Source organism: Plutella xylostella, chromosome 5 (assembly GCF_932276165.1).
Source record: "Plutella xylostella chromosome 5, ilPluXylo3.1, whole genome shotgun sequence".
Taxonomy (NCBI): domain Eukaryota; kingdom Metazoa; phylum Arthropoda; class Insecta; order Lepidoptera; family Plutellidae; genus Plutella; species Plutella xylostella.
In genome coordinates, this window is record NC_063985.1 from 7,391,492 (window position 1) to 7,414,151 (window position 22,660).

Genomic DNA, 22,660 nt, shown 5'->3' on the forward strand with positions numbered 1-22,660 from the left:
CAATATCCCCAATAGTAATGTCATAATCGACTGTATTGAAGGCATTGCTAAAATCGAGTAGTGACAGCACCGTCAGCTCACCATTCTCCATACCCTGACGAACGTCATCAGTGATTTTCACTTAGGCCGTTACAGTGCTATGTCCCGGGCGGAACCCAGATTGGTACGGATTCATTAAGTTGTTTCGCACTAGGAATGCATTCAGCTGGTGATGGACCAGACGTTCGAGTACCTTGGAAAGGAAGGGAAGGATGGAAATAGGACGGAAGTCAGCAAGAGATGGATTGGATTTCTTGGGCAAGGGAGTGACTTGAGCATCTTTCCAAGCGGATGGGAATGTTTTAGAGGAAATGGAATAGTTAAGGATGTGTGTGATTACTGGGAGGATTATGTCAAGAATAGGAAGAACCATGTTCCGACTGATACTGTCAGTACCGATCGCATTCGATGTGATATGTAGTATGCTCTTCTTAACGTCACAATCGGTAAAGTCACTGAAGTTAAATAAGGAAATGTCAGGAGTTGGTTGAGATGAAAGAAAATTCAGTGTGTTGTGTTTAGTAGCACTATTCATGGCCACAGAGGATGTGAAATGCTGGTTAAGACAGTTAATGTCTATGTCCTTGGGAATAGAATCAGAACGAGATTTACCAACTCCTAGCGACCTGAGGAAATTCCAGACTTTAGCTGGGTCACCGTTTTGAACCGATTCGTGAATATGGCGTCGTTGTGCATCCCTACACACCTTATTGCAGTGATTACGTATAGCAGTGTATTTCTGCCTATTTCTGTCAGATGAGCTACACTTAAACCTAGATTTGGCTGCAGCTTTTTGGCTAATGAGTTGCTTAATTTCATCAGTTAGCCAAGGAGCAGGGATATGTTTAATTTTAACTGCTCTCACAGGCGCATGGATATCATACAGCTGGATGATTAATGAGTTGAAGATATTAATCTTTGCATCCATCGTATCAGCACTATAGACAGTGTCCCAAGCTGAGTTTTTCGCATCACTGCAAAGATTCTCCAGCACCATTCCACCAAAATTGCGCTGAAGAAGAGTTTTAGGTTTGGCTTTGGGGGGGCGAATTTTATAGGATACGTAAATTAAATCGTGATAAGAGAATTGATCAGCCCCAAATTGACCGTGCTTAACTACATGTTGAGGAGATGACACTAATATTAAGTCTAAGAGGGTAGGGATACAATTGGGAGAATGATGCGTGGCACCGAGGGGAAGTACGGATAAGTTGCTGGCTTTTGTAGCTGACATAAGAGAAGAGGACCGACTGTCATTCCTGAGTAAACAGGTATTGAAGTCTCCCATAACTAAAACGTGCCGAAAATCAGGAGTTAAGTCTTCTAGGAGCTTTTCGAAAGAATGGAAGAAATTGTTATGCATGGACGGATTATAATATACTCCAAGCAACGTTTTAGTATGGGACAGAGTGACCTCAATTAAAAGATGCTCACCTGCATTGACAGGGGGGGGCTGGGTTGACATACTTACAATTGAGTAGGGAATATGCATTCAATTTCTTAGCATCTTCTTTGGGTAACATAGAGCAATAAAGAAATAGACAAGGTGGTTTTCCAGTGGCGAGGCGAGACGAGGCAAGATTTTAGCGCCTCGTCTCGTATTTTCAGTAATAACCACCGTCATGCTTGAAAATTATTAAGTTCCCATTGATTATCTGTAAGTAATTTAAAGATTTGTAGTTTAATTAACCACTTACGTCCCAGCGACCCACTGATTTCCCGGGATCAAATTGAACTCTTTATAAATTTACAAGGTAGGTACTACCTACTTATTGAGTTTCCATTTCCGTTTCCGACTAATTTATGTAGGGATGTACATTGGAAGGGTATAGGATTAAAACAAATTGAATTCAGTTACCTAATTTTAATGTTTTCTTTAAAATAAATAATAACTTACTATAGCTACTTAGGTATTCGATTTCTCTCAGGCTTTATTGATAGGTAGTTAAACCTACCTTCAAAACCATAAAGTAAGTAATAAACAGTTTCTTTTGTTTCTCAAGATTAGGTACCTTACTAGTCAACTGATGAAATATTGGTACCTACGTAATTTAGTAACCTACCTAATAAGTAGCTTTTTAGGTGCTAAGAGTATTTTTTGACATACCTTACTTTTGCTCTTAGAAAGTTAAGTTAGGTAAACAATCGAATAGCCGAACCACTGGCGATTCCACTCCATAAACTTAATCATATCACTATCATCCTAGACTAGCCTAAGCTTCTTCCGGTTCATCAGGAGTCTGCGGCGTCTCCGGATGGGCAGGGAAGCTGCTAGAGCTAGGCTCCTCGAATTGTTCCGAGATGTCGGAGGCGGCTTCTAGAAGCTTCCCGGCGCTTCGTCCCGCCGGCAGCGCGTGGAAGGCCTCAGCCAGGTCGGGGTTGATCTCCTCCAGTGGCGTGTCTCCGGTCCTGATGTAGACCGGCACGTAGCCAGGCACTGGCGGCAGGATCTGCCACTTGGGGCGCGCCTCTGAAACAAAAGAAAGTTCAATTAATTAGAGCACACACAGTGACATATAGAGTGGCAATGCGACCTGAGAGGAGGTATCCTTGCCCCAGACTTTATTCAAAGCAATAAATACCTACTGCATTTTTTTAACTTGTCATAAAAGGTAAAAAATCTGGTACCGTGGGTAATAAAATAAGTTGTGTGAATGGGAATTAGATAAAGAATATTTAAAATTGAACATAAATATCATTGACAACATCCTTTCATGTGATTTTAGATATTTGCAAACGATTATAAAGGTAACATAACAAACTACTAAGAATAGATAATTGCTACATCCGGAAATAAATTACCTATGCATCTATAAATCACACGACTCGTGTTTAAATGCAATCTTGCTAAGCGTCAATTAAACAAATCAGTTTAATTTATCTTAACACCACAAATATTTCGAGGTCCCTATCTTAGCTTCAATAACCGCGTATTGTGTGTCTAAGGTCACAGAGTCTATTATACGTAGAAATAACATTGTAGAGATGACCGCATTGGACAATAGTCATGATTGCAGTTCAAGTCATGTCACTTCAGACTGCGAATACGACCATTGTGTAGTAGGTAGGCACTCCTAGTCCGTATCTAGGTGAAATTTACCGGACCTAGCGATAGTTTATTGGTTCTGCAGTTCTGCTACTACACATACAAGAATAATATTTATTAGAAGTTTCCTAAAGAAATATACACATTCTTTCTTTAGTTGAAGTAAAATGTTAAATAAGCTCCAAAATATAGCTGATTTTTATTTGGAAATGTAACGAATTTTAGGACAAAATATTATAATTCCTTAGCTGAAAATATATGTACGGTAACGGTCAGAAGTAGTCAGTACTTACATACCTACACCAAGACATTCAGGACAGAGGTGTATAAATATTTTACAGCTTTACTTGCGAGCTCGTTACATCGGCTAGGGATAGGGCTAGCCGCATACTTGCCCACAAATTATTACTAGTGGGTACCGGTCGTTCAACTTAGACCTTTGCGATTGCGAAGTCTTGAACGATCTTTTATAAAACCACATGGCGCTACTTAGGTACTTAGATATCGTTGACATAAAGACAGAAATCCTATAGCATACATGTCGATGAAAGCTAACTGCACATCTCAAATGTTATAAACAACTTTTACGATTGTAAAAGTGGTCTTCTTGAACATAACGGCAATGAAGCTTACTTCAACTCTTAACGAATGAACATAAAAAGCGCTAGACGACAATATTTTATATTGTTTCAACTTTCCTAAACGTGAAACTAGCTGCAGTACAGCTTATAAACAAATGAAGCCTGTTTCTAGACGCACTAACAAAATTTATTAGGTAAGTATATTTATTGACTGATACACAGTTTATCATTTGAGTAAATTTACCTACCTTCTAAAGCCTTGCTCAGTTCATCAACTTACTAACTAAAGTCTTCTTTGTTTGTCGGGCTAAACACCCGAAAAATATTTTTCTCAAGTTTTCTTAATACTTGACATACCCAAGAGAAACTGGGCATTAATCACATATACCGGTGAAAGCTCAGTTGTGTGCAGAACATCTAAAAGCTGCGTCTGGAAATTTATTGCTAACGGGTTCAGATTGACGTTGAGAACTTATCCTCGTTAAATCTGCACTGCTAATAAATTTTAACTGTTGTTATAAATTCTGAATAGTCCGAACTCTTACACTATTTATGCAGGTACCTGTACCACCTCAGTTTCAATGAAGTTGGGCATGATCAATGAACATTTTAAGAAATTCGCGAGAACTAAGATAAAGTTGCTTGATTCTACTTATTTAAGAGTGTCCAATTATTTAATATTTTCTACAATGTTCGTCATCGCGGCTGGCGTGGCGGGCCGTATAACGGACAACTGTTCATTAAAGTTTTTGCTTGTCAAAAGTTAACAGCACCATGATGTATAAAGCGCGCGGCCTCGAGAGGAGAGCAAGTGCGAGCGAGCTTTTGTCACGTCTTGCACCCCGTACTAGGCATGCTGGTCCTGTTCTCGGCCTTCCCGAGAAGTCCATTCAGCTAAGGTCGCCTTTCAGGGGTGTCAGGACGCCGGACGGTGTCTTGACATAAGTTTTTCATCCAGTATTTAAGGCCCGTATTAATAAACCGCTCTCACCGCTGAGAGCGCTCTCAATCACGCTCTTAAGATGCTGTTCTAATTAATAAACCCTCAATAAACCGAACTTGAGTTCACATTACGAGATGCTGTCATCACCTGAGTGACGTCGTATTAATAAATCAAACTCGGCACTTGAGATGGCTCTCAAGATCCCGCGTAAGAGCGTGATTCCTGAGTGCAGTCCGAGGGTGACTTGAGTGTGTGTTTTTGGTACTAAAGTTAAGTTTTTGTAAAAATTTAAAAATGGATATTGAAAATATTATCAACGAAATTGATTATTATGATGATATCGATCACTACGATGATATTTTATGGCCAGATAGAGTTCGTTTGCCTAAAGTTTACATAAGGGATGCTCAGGATCCCTTTCAAACACCTATTGAAAGTTTCAAGAAAAGGTTCAGATTCTGTCAAGATTCTGTTATATATATCACAAATCTAATAAGAGTTCATCTGCAAAAAGTGGACAACAGAGGACTTCCAATTGCTCCAGAGATAGCAGTACTATTGACGTTGAGATTTTACGCCACAGCATCGTTTCAGGTAAGCCTTTTAAGTAATTTAACTAAAATTCGAACAAATACCTACTTTACATTGGATATAGATTGCTATGGTAGCGGTGGTAGCTCAACGGGTAACGCGCTCGCTTCTCACGTCAGAGATGGGTGTTCAATCCCCGTGACATATACCTATAGCATCGCTCTTAGGTGAAGGTAAACATCGTCATGCAACCTGCATATCTAGACGTTTCTAACTACCTATATAAATAGGTACCTAACCACCTACTTCTTTGCAGATTGTCTGTGGTGATCTAACCAAAGTATCGCAGCCTACGGCTTCAAATATTATTACGAAGGTCTCAAGACTGTTGGCCCAGTTACACAGAAGATATATTAAGTTTCCTGAAGGGGCAGAAGCTAATATAAATAGAGAGCTTTTCAAAGAGTTGGGGAGGCATGGACGCTGGCCTGGGCTTCCAGGGATTGATGGTGCTATTGACTGCACACATGTGAAGATCGTATCGACACCAGCATGTGAGCATCATGAGGTGTACCGCAATAGAAAATGTGACTTTTCAATAAATGTACAAGTTACGGCAGCATGCACGATTCTAGAATTTTTCAAATGTCTGCATTGTACATGAAGTACACACAAGGTATGCTCACAGGCAGGCTCGTTGGTGACAGTGGATACCCAGCATTGCCTTTTGTCCTCACACCAATTAGGCCAGAACCTGAAGATCCTCCTTCAATAAGGTACAACCGGGCCCAAATAAAAACAAGGAATATTGTGGAGAGGACATTTGGTATTTGGAAAAGAAGATTTCCCTGTTTATCCAGGGGCCTGGGAAACAAACTAGTAACAGTATCTAATATCACTGTCGCCTGTGCAGTTCTGCACAACATTTCATTGCAGTTAAATGATGATATGAGCTTCAATCCGACTCAACCTGATGATGAACCCGAGGCAATGGAGAATGTAGCAGCAAATACTAGGGATGGCTTTTTGCTGCGACAGTTCCTTATTGAAAATTATTTTCAATAAGGAACTGACATAATAATAACTGGAATAAGGAATTTATATTAGATTTATTTAGTATTTATTTTTAAAATTTTATTTTATTTTAAATTTAATTTCTAGTCTTTGTAAATATTAGATAGGTAAGTAGCTTTACTTCAAGCATTAATTATTGTTACCTGTACCAAAAATAAAACCAAAATCTTAATTAATCATTTATTTACATTATTACACAGTACACACATTACAAAGATTTAAAAAAAAAGTCTATTTTATTCATTCCCGCTAGCTGTAGGCATACCTGAAATAAAATATTTTGATCTATTAGGTAAATTATTATTAATTAAAATAAAATAAAACATATGCAGTGGTAGCTTTTCACCCGACTGTCGAAGGAGGATAATGTTTTTAGAAGTGGCTTATTTTCACTGACAATGGTATAGGTGGTAGTTGGTGCAATACAAAGTTCATACCTGATAACATTTTATTTTACTGAGTGGTTAGGTGGTACCCTTACCTGCTGTACGCAAATGTAGCTCCGCTAGATCAGCTTTGGCCTTAGCCTCTCTAATTTTGTGCTGAAGCAATATTACTTCATACTTGTGAATTTCCTCAGCCCGTCTCTGTCTTTCCTTATATTCATTTTCCAATATTAAATTTTTAGTTTTCTGGAATGATTGTGCAGCTGATGGTGGTGGTGGAGCGGGTCGTGGAGTTTGAGCAGGTAATGGAGTTTGAGGAGGTGGTGGAGTTTGAGGAGGTGGTGGAGTTTGAGGAGGTGGTGGTGATAGTGGAGTAGGTGCTGGTGGTGACTGAGGACGGTGGACAAGTGCGAATTCCACAACTGTATTGGATGTGGAAACAGTTGGGTATGGATGAAGGAAGGGGGATTCATTTGTGGGTTCTGAGACAGGCTGGGAATCTATTAATATGCGATCATATGTATTTTCTGAAACAAAAGATGTGCATCTGTTATTTTATTATTTTTATTTATTTATCCATTACAGCTTTACAACTTAAACTGTTAAAAAGTACCTTGAGTAGTGTCGGAATCCATAGCATCTTCGATCCCTACTATTAAAGCTGGTGCCACCTGCGACACATCTGGGTCAATGGCAGCATCCGAAATCGAGGGCCCTCCTCCAGTGCCAAGGCGATACTGCCGCTCTCTAGTGAGGGCCACCCGCTGGCCCTGCTGCCTTTCTCTAGTCAGGGCATCCCTCTGGCGCTGCTTCATATTCATCCAGAGACGCCTGAGTTGCTTGTTTGTCACCTGAAAGGGCATTGTGAGAAATGGGTTAAGTTTTAATATAGGTATTATAGGTTAGGTATTATATTTGGGAAGCGGCAAGTTGTTGTTATGCATTTAAAACAAAAAAGGTTTGACTTACCTGAGTGGTCGCATGAGGACTAGCATTGTATTCTCTAGTCAACTCTTCCCAGGCATTGTTTTTTTCTCTCAGCGTAGCCCCGTCCGTATTTTTATTTTCAATAATGCCGGTAAAGTTTTTTAATAATTCCACAAAGTGTTTTTTCTCCATTGGAGTAAAAATATGCTTTTTAGCCGCCATTAGGTACTACTGATTCGAATGCAAATAGAAATTTATAGGAAACACAAACAACACAATAAACAACAACAAACTTTTGTGATTTGTGTACGACGCGTCAAGCAAGTGACACGCTGCGTTTTGTTTCATCGTTTGTCGAAATTCAAAAACGATAAAATGGTTTTATGACTGTTTTAGCGCACTAGATAAACTAGCATTAAAGTAGTTTTATGTAATAACACATTTGTAAGTATTTGAAGTATTAAAATGATGCATTAAATTAGAATAAATTTATCAATAGTAGGTATTCAACTAAATACGTGAATCAAAAGCAGTCACGAAACGCTTTCTCGTTCGGTCAATCAATCATCATTCATTCAAAACTGGCGCTTACTTGAGATCCTGCACTCAAGATCGGTATCACGTGAGTAGAGCTCAATAACCGTCTATTAATTAGCCACGATCTTAAGATGCTGATTGTATCTTGAGAGCGTATCACCTGAGATCGCGCTTGAGAGCGGAGTTGAGATCGTTTTATTAATACGGGCCTAAATCTCTATTAGACTCTATCAGCTCTATGATGGAATGCACATTCCGGAATACTGTGTGAACTGTAGCTTAAAAATGTTCATTCTTTCAGCTACACGGTTGTAAATGCTAAGAATAAATTCACTTATTTTGTATTTTTAAGTTTGTGAATCATCTACCTAGCCTCTAGGTAGGTTTTTACATAGACCAGGTAGGTATACATTAAAAGTTTAAAAGGGTCCGAAGAGGATGTATATTTTTTATACCTACCTTTCCCAGAATCATAAACTGATGGTGACTCATGGTGATCTCACTGTTGATTAGTAGGTGGGTGAATGTAAAATAAATAAAGCAGTATAAACAAAAGCGCAGCTATTTCACTGGTTTTTTTTTACCCGCGACCGATAAATGTTATAATTTCGTCTGTATTATACATAAAACAACGCGGACTCGGGTATGTACATAACAGAAAGAAGACTAAGTAGAGCTCATACACTTTATTAATAAGGCCCGATTACAATATTTTACAGGGTTGGTAATACGAAAGGGGTTGACTCTGGGGGTTATTCTGAACAAATTTAGTTTGGTTTGTGTTTGAAACAACTGGTTTTATGTAGTGTAGCATCGACTATATATGACCTTAGGCATAATTATATTAAGTATGTTTTGTGTAGTATATTTATGGCGTACTTTTTATATTTTTATTACCTACTTACTTCTTATTAATCTAACGGGTTTTTAACGCTATACAATATAGGTAATAATCCATTATGTTTTTTATCTTTACTAGTTATATCAACGATACGCTACATCGTGATACTTTTTTGTTTTAAAGCGAAGTGCTGCTAAATTATATAGTTTGGCATAGTAATCCAAATTCAACATCCATTTTTTGCTCACTTATAGCTCGTGATTAAGTGAGTAGGTAGTATAGATACTTTAGGAGTTAAGTGTTTTGATCGATAATGTTTATCCATAGTATGTATGATTTGTTGAGCAAAAAAAGAGATTCTGATCCGGGGCCACGATTGCGGAAAATGAACATTCACGAACTGTCGGTTGATCAAAGTTTTTAAACTTCATTAAACAAGCTGATTCACACACACTGAATGGATAAATTAGGTATTTATTGTTCATCGTTTGTATATTTTTTTGCTCCAATACTTTTTATAAGTATTACATAGGTACTTTAATTTAATCATGCCTTTTGAAAATGAGTCAATGTTACGGTGTTTCGTGGTACATTAAGTAAGTGCTAAAATTGTTTTACTTCATGCCTACAGGCTGAATATTTCAGTGACGATGAGGTACCTTTGCTATTATCGATTTTACTTCTTATGCCTAAGTATACAGCCTTACCCTTATTAGGTTTGGCTTTGTTCCCTATATTATTATACCGGATAAAATGGTATTATTAGTAACTTTAACAACACTTTAGAAAAACAAAAATACAAGTAGTTAAGTATAGTCTGTTCATGAATAGGTTTAGGTACTGAAGTTATGAATTACATGAACATGATTTTCATGTTTGATTCCCGTTGCAGAGGCAAATATCATTACATTATATGTCTATATATTATAATATTATTACATTATATTATATGTATTATACTTAATTACCTACTACCGATTCTTATAATTTGTATGAAACTATGTTATGTTATGTAAGTAGATGTAAATAAGTAAGAATATTATGAAAGTACTAAGTAAGTACCTAGATCATATTTGTGTAAGGTTCAACTATATTTGCGCAAAAATTATAAGTAAAATCTAGCATAATATACTTAGAAATACAAAATCGCATGAATGCCCATGTAGGTACCAACAACCGCAACTCATTCCCATCTCACAGGAAACATTTAAAGGATACCGGTCCTACCACTACCATTAGCCAGGACGACGCAAACAAAAAATCCACTTACCAACAATAACACACATCACAACACACAGCACAACAGCTACTTTCAGCATGATTAAATGTTTTTTTTTAATTAAAGAAAAAAATCAAATGATTGTGTAAGTTAATCGATTATTCTTGGAGGTAGGTTGCGTTTGGCTGCAGACGGGCGAGTGATGCGCGCGCGGCCGCAACCCGGTTAAAAACGACAAGCCGGCGGACTGCCGGCCGGCGCGCCGCCAGGTACAACTGGACCAGTGAGGTTACCGCCACCGAACCATCGTCACCTGATAAAGAACATATCTATGTCAGATTCATACAAGTTACGTCAGATTTGAAAAGCGAGCGACGCGACGCTGCTTATGGATTGTTAATTGCAATTGCAATTACAAAAGCATGCTGAAGATCGGTGGTGGTACGGTAGCAGTAGGTGCAGCTACACTATTTAGTAGTTACTTAGGTAGGTATATTACCTACAACTATCTGCGTGTGTAACATATTATAATGTGTAACAAAAATATTATAGCTGACCGAGAGGGGCTGACTCAGGGGGTCTATAGCTTGGGTGGTTTGCAACACTCTGTATAAGTTGCGTTTTGAAGAAATTGTGAAGCAAGTCCCGAATTCATTTACTATGTACAGAGGAAAGGCCTTATTACCACAAAAACTAGACAGTATGTAACAGCGCTGTAAAACATCTACAAAATCTGTCAAATTTCATTTTAAACACTTGTTAAACAGTATTTAAAGTTTTTTGTGGTAGTACTCTGTATGTCTAATTATCTTATCGGACATCGACAGACAGACACATATAGAATATCATATTTTTGTTGTTAATATTAACTGTTGGTAATATTACTTACCTAAGTTCAACAAAGTTCAACGAGCTAAATTTAGTTACATTTCCATACTATACTAAACTAAGTAGTTTTATTACATACTATCAGTATGAAGATATCGTACTGGTTTATTTTACTATCAAGCCACCGGCAATTAAAATCGGCCGACCGTACGCAAGATGGGTATACATGGTGTGGCGAAAGCTCTTTTCCGTAGATCTACATGAAAGTTTTATTCTGCTGGATATACAACAAGATAGCAACAAAAATGTAGTAGTTGTGGTGGGGTACCTAGTCAGGAGTTAATTATTATTGAAAGTATAATAGTTAAAGTAATTACCAAGGAAGCAGTAAGGAAAAAATATAATAAAATAAAATTTCACAAATACCTAATACTAAAGTCACTTTTGCACTGTACAGTAAATAAATCTACGTTAAACAATGACCGTCTTGTTTTACCTGTCTCTCCAAATAATAATTAATTATCATTATTCTTCAGGAAAGCTTTAGCTAAGTGCGAAATTGTTTAAAGAATAAGAGCAAGTTCTCGGGTGCTCCTTGCTTATACCGCAAATGGCCTGCAAAGTGCTTTCATCTTGATCCAGCAGTAATAGTACAAATAAACTAAGATTGTCTGATTCGATGCGCTAGGTTGAAGTGGTTATCATTGGATCTCAAACTTGGTGTCAAAACATTCATCATCATCACCATCGATAAAAAAAACACATGTTAGCCTGTACCTAAGAAGAAATTGGAAGTAGATTTATGTATAAATACCAAATTGGATATCCGCAATCTTAATCAATAGGTCTCAGTCAATCACGATTATTTTATCGGAATTAATAGGAATTTGCACACCATTACATAATCTTCCTATCATATACTTATGAACCTACTTAACAAATTTTCCTTTAGTGGAGAAAAATATAAATGAGTATTTTTTTAAATCAAGTCATCGTGCTTATTAAGCTTATTATAAGAGTTCAGTGAGTGTTCAGGTCTGCACGTTTAATTCAATTGATTTATAATCGAATAAAACGTGAAGACTGAAGAAATCCTAAATATTAGTTTGATGAAGCTTACTAGCCCAGGGTTGAGAAGCGCTGGTTCGCTGAGATGACCAGTGGGCACTGGCCGGTGCGGTCATTGCACTGAGAGGTCGATGTTCGATTCCCGGCCTTGCTGCCGTCCTTGAGGACTCCATTGTTATGTAACGGAATATATCATTTGTGAAATTTCATATTATATACTAAGTACTTGCAAAAAAAAACTCATTATTTTAAGTTATGGCGCAGAACATTAATAATTATTATAAATAATAGGTCTAAAACTAAATATTTAATAAGTGGATGTGTGTTTTAAAATGGAATCATGAAAAGCCAGAGATAAAAAAATTACGACGTAAGTCTATAAGTAAAATATCGGTAATACCTATGTACTAGGGCATGCAATACCGGAACTATTTTTAATACCGGTATTGAGTTCCGGTATTGCAACTCAATACCGGGATCCCGGTATTAATACCGGTATTAGATTTCCTTGTAATAAATGGCATATATTGTGATTAAAGGTCGTATAGGTCAAAATAAAACGAGAAAAAGCAATGAAATGCAGTTTTTTGTAATAGATTTTTACGAGAATTGAGTATTAAAGTTTAAATTTTACAATAAATTATTATTTTTACATCCAGTGTCCGTTTACACATGGACAACAGTAGATATCAAACGGCCGAAAACTGCATCAAACGGTTAGAAACAAGTGCGCTTTCACAGTACATAGGAATACTATATCTTAATCGCTTTATTATAGCCTAAAAAAGTCCGATTCCGGTATTACTTCAATACCGGTATTAACTTTCAATACCGGTATTAAAAAAAGAGTGAATTTTGTCCCTGATACCGGTATTACGAATACCGGTATTACGGTATTGCATGCCCTACTATGTACACAATGTATAGGCACAATCTTTAAACACCTAAGTTTCGTTTGCTCAAATTTATGTTCGTCTATACCTATGTATAATCTTGTTTCTCCTATTGTTATCTTAATAAATAATATATTAAGTATGTAGTAAATGTAAAAATTGTGGTATTTTTCTCCTACATCCCGAAAATCACGATATTGTATGATCAAAAAATCGACAGTTAACGAGCAATATAATTATTACAAACCCCATGAGATCGAAACCTAAAAATAGGTGCGACGACGAGCAAAGCGAGGAGGAGCGTGTTAGGTGCACATGTTCATCAAAACCAAAGCGGAGCGCAGCGAAGCGGAGCGGAGCGTTTTTCAAACAGCGGAAACAATACAAGGCACCAGTTTGCGCTATGTAGGGAGAGGTTCTGTCAAAGTTAAAGCCAAACGAATATTATTACTTTATATAACCTATGCCATAGCATTATTAGGCTATTCAAGATTTGGCCATACCATTATTAGGCTAAACAATTTTATGCGAAATAACTTTTTACTAAACGAGATTTATGCCATACGATTTTCGGCGTAACGAGACTTTGACCAAACGTTACTATGCAATACGAGATTAGGCAAAAAAATCTTATGCCAAAAAAGGTAGAACCGTAATTTATGGTTCTACCTTTTTTTGCCTAAAGAGTTTTAGACGAAACGAGCCTTATGCCACATAAGTCTTGGCAAAGTGATGGTTCGGCCAAAAAAGTTTAGACCATACGAGATATGCGAAATGAGTTTTGGTCAATAAAGATTATGCCAGATGAGCGGAACCCGTAATTTATCATAGTAAACGAAGGTCTAAATATAAATGAAATGTTTGTACCTAAGTGTTCACTACGAACACAAAAGATTCATATAACGAGCTTGCATACAAATGTTGATAACCCAGAGAAAGGTGAAGGACTTTGCTCTAATAGATTAGACGCAGACGACTTTTGCGAGTGCGTCAAAACTCAAAACATATACATACTTACCTATCTATAATAAGACTCAGTGTATAGGTATTACGAGTAGGTATGTGTATTCTAGTAAAGACCTAAATACGATTAGGTATAATGCGAAAAAAAGTTGGAATGATTATGAATTTCCAAAAAGAAGTTGAAGTAGAGTTTTTGAATGTTTGACCACTTGTAATGAACGAATTATATCCAATGGTATCAATGTGTGTGCTACAATTTTGTTAACAAAGAAAAAAGTGTTCCTATCCTCCAATCTAGTCAGCTCTAAGTATACTCAAATCGAGCACCCTTCAACAATTTCAACATATCGTTTCCAGCTGCTACTTATATTCCACGAGATATTATAAGCATGTACCAAAAACTTCGCCTAGATATCTTTCTCAAGATGAGAAACGGTACCGGGGATTAGTCTATACTGTCGCAAAACGTTTAATAGAACGATACAGAGTCTCCCAAACTTAGTTTTTCGCCATATAGAGTGATCCCCAGGTGTCGAATGTATGTGAGACAAGATAGTTAGACAACAGCCGCGGGGCGTATGATTGATCCGACCTTCTTCGCGGCCGCCGCCGCCGTCGCCGCCGCCGCCATCTCGTCTCAGCGATAGATCATTTCAACCACATCTAGAATTTAACCGACTTCGAAAAAAGAAGAAGAGAGGTTCCAAGTCGTGTGTATGTTAAATGTTAACTGATATTATCGCCAGTTATGGACCGATATTGATACTTACTTAATTCATTTTTGTCACAGTAGTTAAACAATAAAATTGTACCAACAATTTTTTATTGATCGAGTTCTGTAATCCTGAAACAAATGAGATAATAAACTTATGAGGATTTGGGAGTCACCAGGAAACAAAGTGATAAATGCCTAACTAAAATTATTTAACTACCTACTTACTTATAACATATTATAACATATAAAATATAACACGAGGTACCTACAAGTATTTTTCTGCACTGTTTTTGCAATATTATAAGTAAGATATTTATTGTAGAACGTAGAAGTGATCACGATTAGTGATTACGTTAATTGTGGTTTCAACAAAACAAGCCATCGTGATCAGAATTCATTACCTTAGGTACGGTTTACATGCACTTACTTATTATGATTTTGTATAGACAGGAATGAACTTAACCATCAAATCACGACAACTCATGATCTAACTGATAGCTTTATAGATTTATACACTAACCTCTACCGTATACCTACAAATAGCTGTCTATATTCTAATCCTAACTTCCTAACTAATATTATAAATGCGAAAGTAACTTTGTCTGTCTGTCTGTCAGTTACTCTTTCACGCCAAAACTACTCAACGTATTTGAATTAAATTTGGTATACATACGGTCTAGACCCTGGGAAAGAACATAGGCTATTTATCCCGGAATTCCCACGGGAAAACTTTGTAAGGCGAAGCGAAGCGCGCGGGAACAGCTAGTTACTTATAAACAAGTATACTTATACTAAACACTACTAAACAGTGCAGTGTAGCGATGATTTTTACAAAATATGTATCAGCAATTATAAAAATGTGTTTCATAAGTAGCTATGCTCTATAAATGACTCGTCTCAATAAGTTAATCTGTTTGTGTGCAATAAAGAGTATTTTATATTATCTTAATCGTTGACTCTTCGTCTTCGGTTAGCCTAGTTACATTTGAAAACGTTAAGTAGGTATACCAGCATGCATTACCGTGACAGAAGCGATTAAAGAATGCCTTTACACTAACCCCCGATAGAAAAGTTATAGAACGTTTTAGCTAAGTAATGTAGGTATTGAACAGCTGTCCCTCTCAGTCAAAGAACACATTGTTCTGAACGAATAACTAACGTTCTACTTATTACTTTTCTATAAATAAGGGGGTAAAATATAAATATCAACATAAAATAAACAGAAAATAAAAAAACCTAAGAATGACACCACAAAAAAAACGAAATTTTATCTGGTTGGGTCCTAATTTTAACGTTACCAGTTACCACGCCATCTAGGTAAGTACATACTAGCTTAAAGTTATAACGCCCCCCTTTTGGCAACGGGGGTTAAAAAGGTTGAAAGACTATTTCTTAATTCATGGGCGTTGTTAATTATATTTTATAATTGTATTGTTGACCTACCACTTTTAGCTCAAGATTGTTATCTGAAAATTTGCATACAACAACGTCCATTTATCTGCAGTTAGTCGCCATAGATATACCTACCTACCTAGAATAATATGTGTATGAGTTCTTATATTAGGTTTTGATGTATAATTAAATAATAATCTTCAATTATAGGCAGAGACACCTCCATTTGGAAATATGTATATCGAACCCAGGGAGGGTAAAATATAGACTTTACTTTTGTTTTACCGAAAAGTAACGGTTAAATCGGTTTAAACAAATTTTTTATTTAGAATTCATATTATCCAGTAAAGTTATGAGCTAAAATAAAATTACTTATCGGTACCTAAGTAAAAAAAAAAAAAAAAAATTAGGTAAGTAGGTAGGTATAGGTACTTACTAGATACTCTGTGTAAAAAGTATCGGGAATGGATCAATGAAACAAAAAATGTTTGTTATTCATCCAAATTTATTTTATCACCTTCAAAGTATGCTCCTTCAGAAACGATACATCTACGCCAACGAATTATCCGCCGACCGAATGGCGTAGTGGTTAGTGACCCTGACTACTGAGCCGAAGGTCCCGGCTTCGATTCCCGGCTGGGGCAGATATTTGTTTAAATACAGATATTTGTACTCGGGTCTTGGGTGTTGATATTTATTTATTTATATTTAGTATCTATCTATATATGTATTTGTGTAGATATATCAGCAGTCCGACACCCATAACACAGGTTCTGCCTAGCTTGGGGTCGGATGGCCGTGTGTGAGATGTCCCCACATATTTATTTATTTATTTATTTTAACTAATTTATTTATAAATACCTACTGTGCAAAGAACTCGAAATCAAAAAGTGCCTGAAGTTATGGTGCTTAGCATTGCTGCGTTAGGAAACCATTGCTGCACACCTAAAGTAGTAAAACGGAAGTCGGCATGGACTGTAAACCCACGAAGAAATAACAATCCAAGTAGGTATTTGTAAGATAGAAACATTTTAGTAGTTCGAATTTAGGATTGCCGACTTACTGAAAAAAAAACAGTTAAATAAACAGTCCTCACAGGCAAATAGAGTTTTCATTGTTTGAATGAAAAATCTTTAAAATCAAATTATCTACTTAGTTTTAGGGATTTTAAAGACTTTAGGGAGGGAATGCGACAGTTGAACACTAATGTTAGAGTGTCTGATTATCTATTTTTGGATCGACAGAGCGTCTATGTCTGCTATTGCAACTACCAGGCTTGCTGCTCCAATTTACTCGGGCGCTAGGCTGGCTGGGATGAAAGTATAACGGGATAATTATGTGCATAGATTCCACTCCGGAGCCATGTTCAGGGATTTCATCCCCTCTAAGAATACAATTTAAATTGTACATAAAACATAGACCTAATATCATTTTCGTTACAAACAGAAGATTTTCATTTCCAGACTCTACTAAGTGCTACTAAGTTTGCTACGTTTTATACTCTAGTATTATAGTCTCGTAAGTATGCTACATTGTTCTACGTATTAGGAGGATTCTCTATAAATTTAAATTTTTTTTTTATTATTTTGCACCACTATATGTATTTTTTTAGGTTCACTAGGTAACATTGTTTACTGAAGTAAAGACTTAAAGAAATATTCATACAATATAGACAAGTAATTTACATATAAAAATATAGGAGATAAAAGAAATAGGTTAGTAGATTCAGTTATTTTACACTTATTTTATTAATATCACTTGAAATACACTTAAAATAAGTTTGACTTTGTCCATTAGGTCGTATAATACCGATTCACACACTGGGTAGCTAGGTATTATAGCTGCTTTTCTTCATACATTGTAGTAAGTAGTTGTGGCGTAATATTTTGAGTTTTTGAACTTTTTCTTCAGAATATTATCGTTTTCCATATCTGTGAACAAAATATTTCATTTTAGTAAAATGACCAGCAAATTTAATTATTTATTGTTACAATGATAATTAGATAAGTATACATCCTACTAATGTTAGGTATGTTCATTACTCTTTCACGGATCATCAAAATGGGGTTTCATGAAATTTGGTATGCAGTAAGCTAATACAATTATCATGGAATTCCCAAAGGTTACAAAGTCAAATTCGCAAGCTGGGGGCATAGCGTGAGTTTTTCAATACCGATCGAGCAGAGAAATCTAACGCAAAACGGTATGGCGCAGAGCTAGTACAGCTATTTATCGCAGGGTGAAGGATTACTCGCAGCTTCTCGTACGGTGAAAAAACTCGAACTCGAACTCAGGTCCCTGATCAGAATGCCCACCTATAAGGGGAGGCCAAGAGCAGATTTTTCTTAACCGTTAACAATTTTTACCTGATGATGCGATAGAATATTAGTCTAATATTAGATTATAAAAAAAACCCAACTAACCCTGAGCCAGAAGAGTAAGAGTTGGCGGTGGCCGTGGCCGTGGCAGTAGCAGTGGCAGTGGCGCCCCCGCCCCCGCCGCCGTTGTTGTAGCCCCCGGAGCAGCCGCCGCCGCAGGGGGATGGCTGCAGCACTGGACCTGGAAGTGAAAAACATAATGTTAGTATATATACGACAAGTCATTAAAAGTTTGAAGATAAATATGAATTTAACCAAGAGACATAAAAATGGCATAGGGTTGAACTATAAAAATAAGGGTAAGAAGATTATAACGATTGAATTAATTAGATAGATAGATATTCCTTAAAAAAATATATTCTTTTTTTTCATTTGTACACAAATTACTTATAAAGTAAAATATACATATTTTGCAATTTAACTTACCACCACCGCCATAGCTGCCGCCTCCTTGATGGCCTCCTTGTTGTCCACCGTAGTTCCCACCGCCATATCCGCCGCCGCCGCCGCCGCCACCGCCACCGCCCCCGCCGCCGCCTCCACCGCCGCTGCCGTAACCGCCGCCGCCCCCGCTGCCGAAACCACCGCCGCCCCCGCTTCCGTAGCCACCGCCTTGTCCCCCTTGGTAACCGCTTTGTTGATGTCCTTGGTAACCACCTTGGTGACCTTGGTAACTGCCTTGGTGTCCTTGGTAGCTACTCTGCTGGTATCCGCCTTCGTAACCACCCTGGTATCCCCCTTGGTAGCCCCCTTGGTGACCGCCGCCATGATGGCCTGAGTAACCTGGAATAATTTTAAACATTAACCTTAGTATGCATCAAACTAAACTTTGCAACAATAGACAAAAAATATTATAGCTACCTATACATTTCTTTCTACTTCGTCTTTTTTTTAGTCTGTATTTTATCCAAAATTATAATTAGTAAATAATCAGCTCAATTTAAATAGGTACTTTGATTAATAAGTTAATATGCTCAGATTCATTTAAAACTTACCAGCATCTTCTTTAATGACTTTTACGATGATAGTTTTGGATGGCTCTTGGTAGCCGCCGCCGCCGCCGTGGCCCCCGTACGACCACCCGTGGCTGTAGCCCCCGGAACTGTAGCCCCCAGAGCTGTAGCCGCCTTCGTGGCTGCCCCCGCCCCCGCCCCCGAGCCAGCCTCCCCCAAGGCCAAAGTGCAGGAGTTTCTTCAAGTGACGCTTGTCGCGACTCTTTGGCTGGTCAACCTCGTTTCTTTGTTGATCTTCAAGTTTCTGTAAAATGTTTTTTTTAAGATTAGTGTAAATTTATTAGGTAGGTAGGTTATATTATGTAGGTATTATCCATTTCTTTGAGGCAGTTTACGGATTTACTTATTAGAATTAGTTCCTACAAATTTAACGTTAAAGACAAATTTAAATATACCAAATAAACTAACAGGTATTTGGTGTTTTAAGGATGATATCATGTACATTAAGCCAATTATAGTACCTACTTATAGCGATGTTTGAAAATTGAAGTTTTAAATCACCTGTAAGTTTAGTAAACTTGCATATAAAAGTGTGTTTGTTTCTTAAAAGGTTTTTAATTGCTTCATTTGCCCCCGCGCTATATCCACTCAGAATTAACTAAGGAACCACCCTGCCAAGTATGAGCGCACAGTCCAATTTCTAACGTATAATATATTCGCACTGCAGATCCTACTATACCTACCAGGAAAACACAGTCAATGCACAATGATAAAATTGATGAGAAAAGTCAAAGTTTAATCATGCCACAAACACGCGTTAATCAATGTAAATGGCTTCTATCTATGTAAATAGCTTCTTATTGCAATATATTCATTTGTTATTACCGTAAAATATTGATGAGCATGTACCTAATAACTAAAAAAATTAAAAACATACCTATCCGATTATAAATGTATATTTTTTGAGATATTCACTGAAATAATTGAGCGCTTCTTTATGTCTGAGTCAGTGAGATGTGACTTTTATAATATGGCTAGCTTCTTAAATTGAAATTAATGAATTCAATTATATATTTGTTCATTAATGTTCGTATTTTTCGCGTCTGAATAAAATAATTGTTTACTTACTTATTAATTAATCGGGTACTATATTTATAATCAAACAACAATAAATTACTGATGAACATCTGCCCTGGCTGAAATTACTACCCGGCGATACCGCAGCGAACGCTTAACCAGTGCACCATCTATCTCAGCCAGGTAATTTTTATACGCTTAAGGTACGCGTTGCTGATACCGATAATTGTATGTCTACCGATTTTAAAATAATATGCTTGTTTCCTAAATTACTTTTAGTCCGCTTTGTAAAAAAAAATAATATGACCAGTATCTTTTTAAAATAATATCCTTAAGTCTCTAAAATACACACGATGTACATAGAACTTTGATTTTCATGCCATGGAAACTACCCCATTACAAGCCGGTGAAATATACCTACTATATATCAACTACAAACTCTTTTATTATTATTTTCAAACACTTTCTTACCTGCACATAAATGGGCTGCTGGGATCCGTGCAGAGACTTGGCTGAGGGCTCCTGCTTGGGGCCCTGGTTCTGCCGGGACAGCAGCACTAGCACGGGGAACTGTCGGGCGCGGTCCGTGACGTGCGTGCGCGCATCCCGCGGCGGGGCCAGCACGGGCGCCACGAGCAACACTTGTTCACCTTCACCCTGGTAGCCCGCCGCCACCGCCGCCAGGCTCAGAGCAAGGACCAGCACTCGGCGACCTTCCATGATGACTGCCGCGGGATGAGCCGCGCCGACCTATTTATACCGCGCCGGGTTTTCCCGGCTCCGCGGTATTGTCTTTGCGGCTGCTACTCGGAAGTAGGTCCGTGGGACGGTTTTCATATTTTGAATTTGTTATTGTTATTTTAGTTACGACAACTATTGGCACAATCCGTCAGGTCTCCAGTGTGCTTAGTTGTAGGTAAACTACTGTAAAAGTAAATAATAAAAACAAAATAGAGCTTTTACCAAAATGTTCGTATACTTCTTATTCTTACATTCCTGTTTTCCCTTGACCGAAAATGAGGCGTGTATGTTTTTCAGTTGTGTATATTCAATATTATATGAAAAAAATGACTGTCGTCACGTAGTGCAGAAACCGTTGACCTAACCGTTGCCTTTACAGGTGACGTGATCGGATTAAGTATCTGTTCGTTCAAAGATTAATATGTAAGTTATTGTAACGGTTGGGGTTTATTTTAATTATATTTTTATTTAATCTAGGGTTCATCATCATCATCAGGCCATAATAATCCACTGCTGAACATAGGCCTCTCCCAAGGAGCTCAGCAATACTCTATCTCTATCCTCGATCTTCCTCATCCACACACTACCGGCTACTTGTCTAAGGTTGTCGGTCCAGTGGGCTGGAGGGCGGCCCACGCTACGCTTGCCAGTTCGTGGTCTCCACTTGAGAACTCGCGTTCTTAACCGTGATACTGGTAACCAAGACTCAATAGTTAATTTATGATGACAAGTCAATAACTTCTTGCATGTAATCCAGTTATCGATCTATGTCTTTTCTAAGTGTGCAATTAAATAAATAAATGGCATTTTTCTCGTCTGTAGTACTCGGAAGTCTGGTCAGGAAAAAAGGATTCCCACATTATCTGATGGCGTAATCAAAAGCGATTCCACAAGAGTTCCACTGCCAGTATCTTCTGCGCATTTAATTAACAGGTTTTGTGATTCACAATAACATAGCAGTGGATCTAACTGAAATAATGACTACCTTCAGTCAGTGACCAAACCAGCTGATGCAGGTCAGGCACCAGATAAACTGTTTTCAAATAGGTTGTACCTATATACTTAGGTACATTCTAGAAGGTGAGGAAAATGTGGTAATTAATTCTGTCAGAATAAATAGTTCTTTTTCTTATTGAGTTAGATCTGAATAAGAATTATGTACCTATACCTGACTTAGATTTAAAGCAGACACGTGCTCATGGAAATTCTTTTACTACTTTTTAGGAGACCAAATTTTGTTTGTACTTTTGGTATTCACAATTTTTACATTGTTTATGTTAAATATTCTTCCATAACACCATACCATTGTACCCTCAGTTGGGTGTGGCGGAGATAACAATTCTCCATCTTTGCCTGTCGACAGCAGCCAGCTTTACATCAGACCATGTTGTTTCAGGACCTATCCAGCAGGAACATTAGGTATAATATAACCTATTATAAATTACATCATGATCATCAAGCACCATCTTCACCAGCATCCCATCATTGCCAATTATTAGATATTACATACTTTACATATATTGCATGA

General features: G+C 37.4%; 3 protein-coding genes across 4 annotated transcripts; all 3 read right to left on the bottom strand.

The window, feature by feature from the left end:
- Positions 1–1,891: 1,891 nt before the first annotated feature.
- LOC105391254 lies at positions 1,892–10,384 on the bottom strand. Its single transcript, XM_011562716.3, has 2 exons — positions 10,176–10,384; positions 1,892–2,509 (listed from the first exon to the last, which is right to left on the bottom strand). Exons 1-2 carry the CDS (start codon positions 10,222–10,224, stop codon positions 2,253–2,255), a joined length of 306 nt encoding a protein of 101 aa, XP_011561018.2. The 5' UTR covers positions 10,225–10,384; the 3' UTR covers positions 1,892–2,252.
- On the bottom strand, positions 6,381–8,284 carry LOC119694322 (protein enabled homolog). The gene is made up of 4 exons (XM_048633466.1): positions 7,570–8,284; positions 7,214–7,451; positions 6,696–7,127; positions 6,381–6,479 (listed from the first exon to the last, which is right to left on the bottom strand). The coding sequence occupies exons 1-4, from the start codon at positions 7,747–7,749 to the stop codon at positions 6,451–6,453; spliced, it is 879 nt and encodes a 292-aa protein (XP_048489423.1). The 5' UTR covers positions 7,750–8,284; the 3' UTR covers positions 6,381–6,450.
- Positions 10,385–17,703: 7,319 nt separating the features above from the next.
- On the bottom strand, positions 17,704–21,136 carry LOC105391268 (glycine-rich cell wall structural protein 1.0). 2 transcript variants are annotated; one of them, XM_048633454.1, is made up of 5 exons: positions 20,863–21,136; positions 19,357–19,618; positions 18,920–19,144; positions 18,407–18,542; positions 17,704–17,914 (listed from the first exon to the last, which is right to left on the bottom strand). In XM_048633454.1, exons 1-5 carry the CDS (start codon positions 21,109–21,111, stop codon positions 17,899–17,901), a joined length of 888 nt encoding a protein of 295 aa, XP_048489411.1. In that variant the 5' UTR covers positions 21,112–21,136; the 3' UTR covers positions 17,704–17,898. The 2 variants fall into 2 exon arrangements, with proteins under 2 accessions (XP_048489411.1, XP_037968930.2); XM_038113002.2 differs by having other exon boundaries at positions 18,788–19,144.
- Positions 21,137–22,660: the final 1,524 nt, after the last annotated feature.

Coding starts and splice junctions, on each gene's coding strand:
- LOC105391254 (XM_011562716.3), bottom strand. CDS start 10,224: ATGCTGAAAGTAGCTGTTGTGCTGTGTGTTGTGATGTGTGTTATTGTT. Junction 2,510..10,175: donor TGTGATGTGTGTTATTGTTG/GTAAGTGGATTT, acceptor CTTTTGTTTCAG/AGGCGCGCCCCAAGTGGCAG.
- LOC119694322 (XM_048633466.1), bottom strand. CDS start 7,749: ATGGCGGCTAAAAAGCATATTTTTACTCCAATGGAGAAAAAACACTTT. Junction 7,452..7,569: donor GTCCTCATGCGACCACTCAG/GTAAGTCAAACC, acceptor ATGCCCTTTCAG/GTGACAAACAAGCAACTCAG. Junction 7,128..7,213: donor GGATTCCGACACTACTCAAG/GTACTTTTTAAC, acceptor CTTTTGTTTCAG/AAAATACATATGATCGCATA.
- LOC105391268 (XM_038113002.2), bottom strand. CDS start 21,111: ATGGAAGGTCGCCGAGTGCTGGTCCTTGCTCTGAGCCTGGCGGCGGTG. Junction 19,619..20,862: donor AGCAGCCCATTTATGTGCAG/GTAAGAAAGTGT, acceptor AACATTTTACAG/AAACTTGAAGATCAACAAAG. Junction 18,543..18,787: donor CGGCAGCTATGGCGGTGGTG/GTAAGTTAAATT, acceptor TTTCACTTCCAG/GTCCAGTGCTGCAGCCATCC.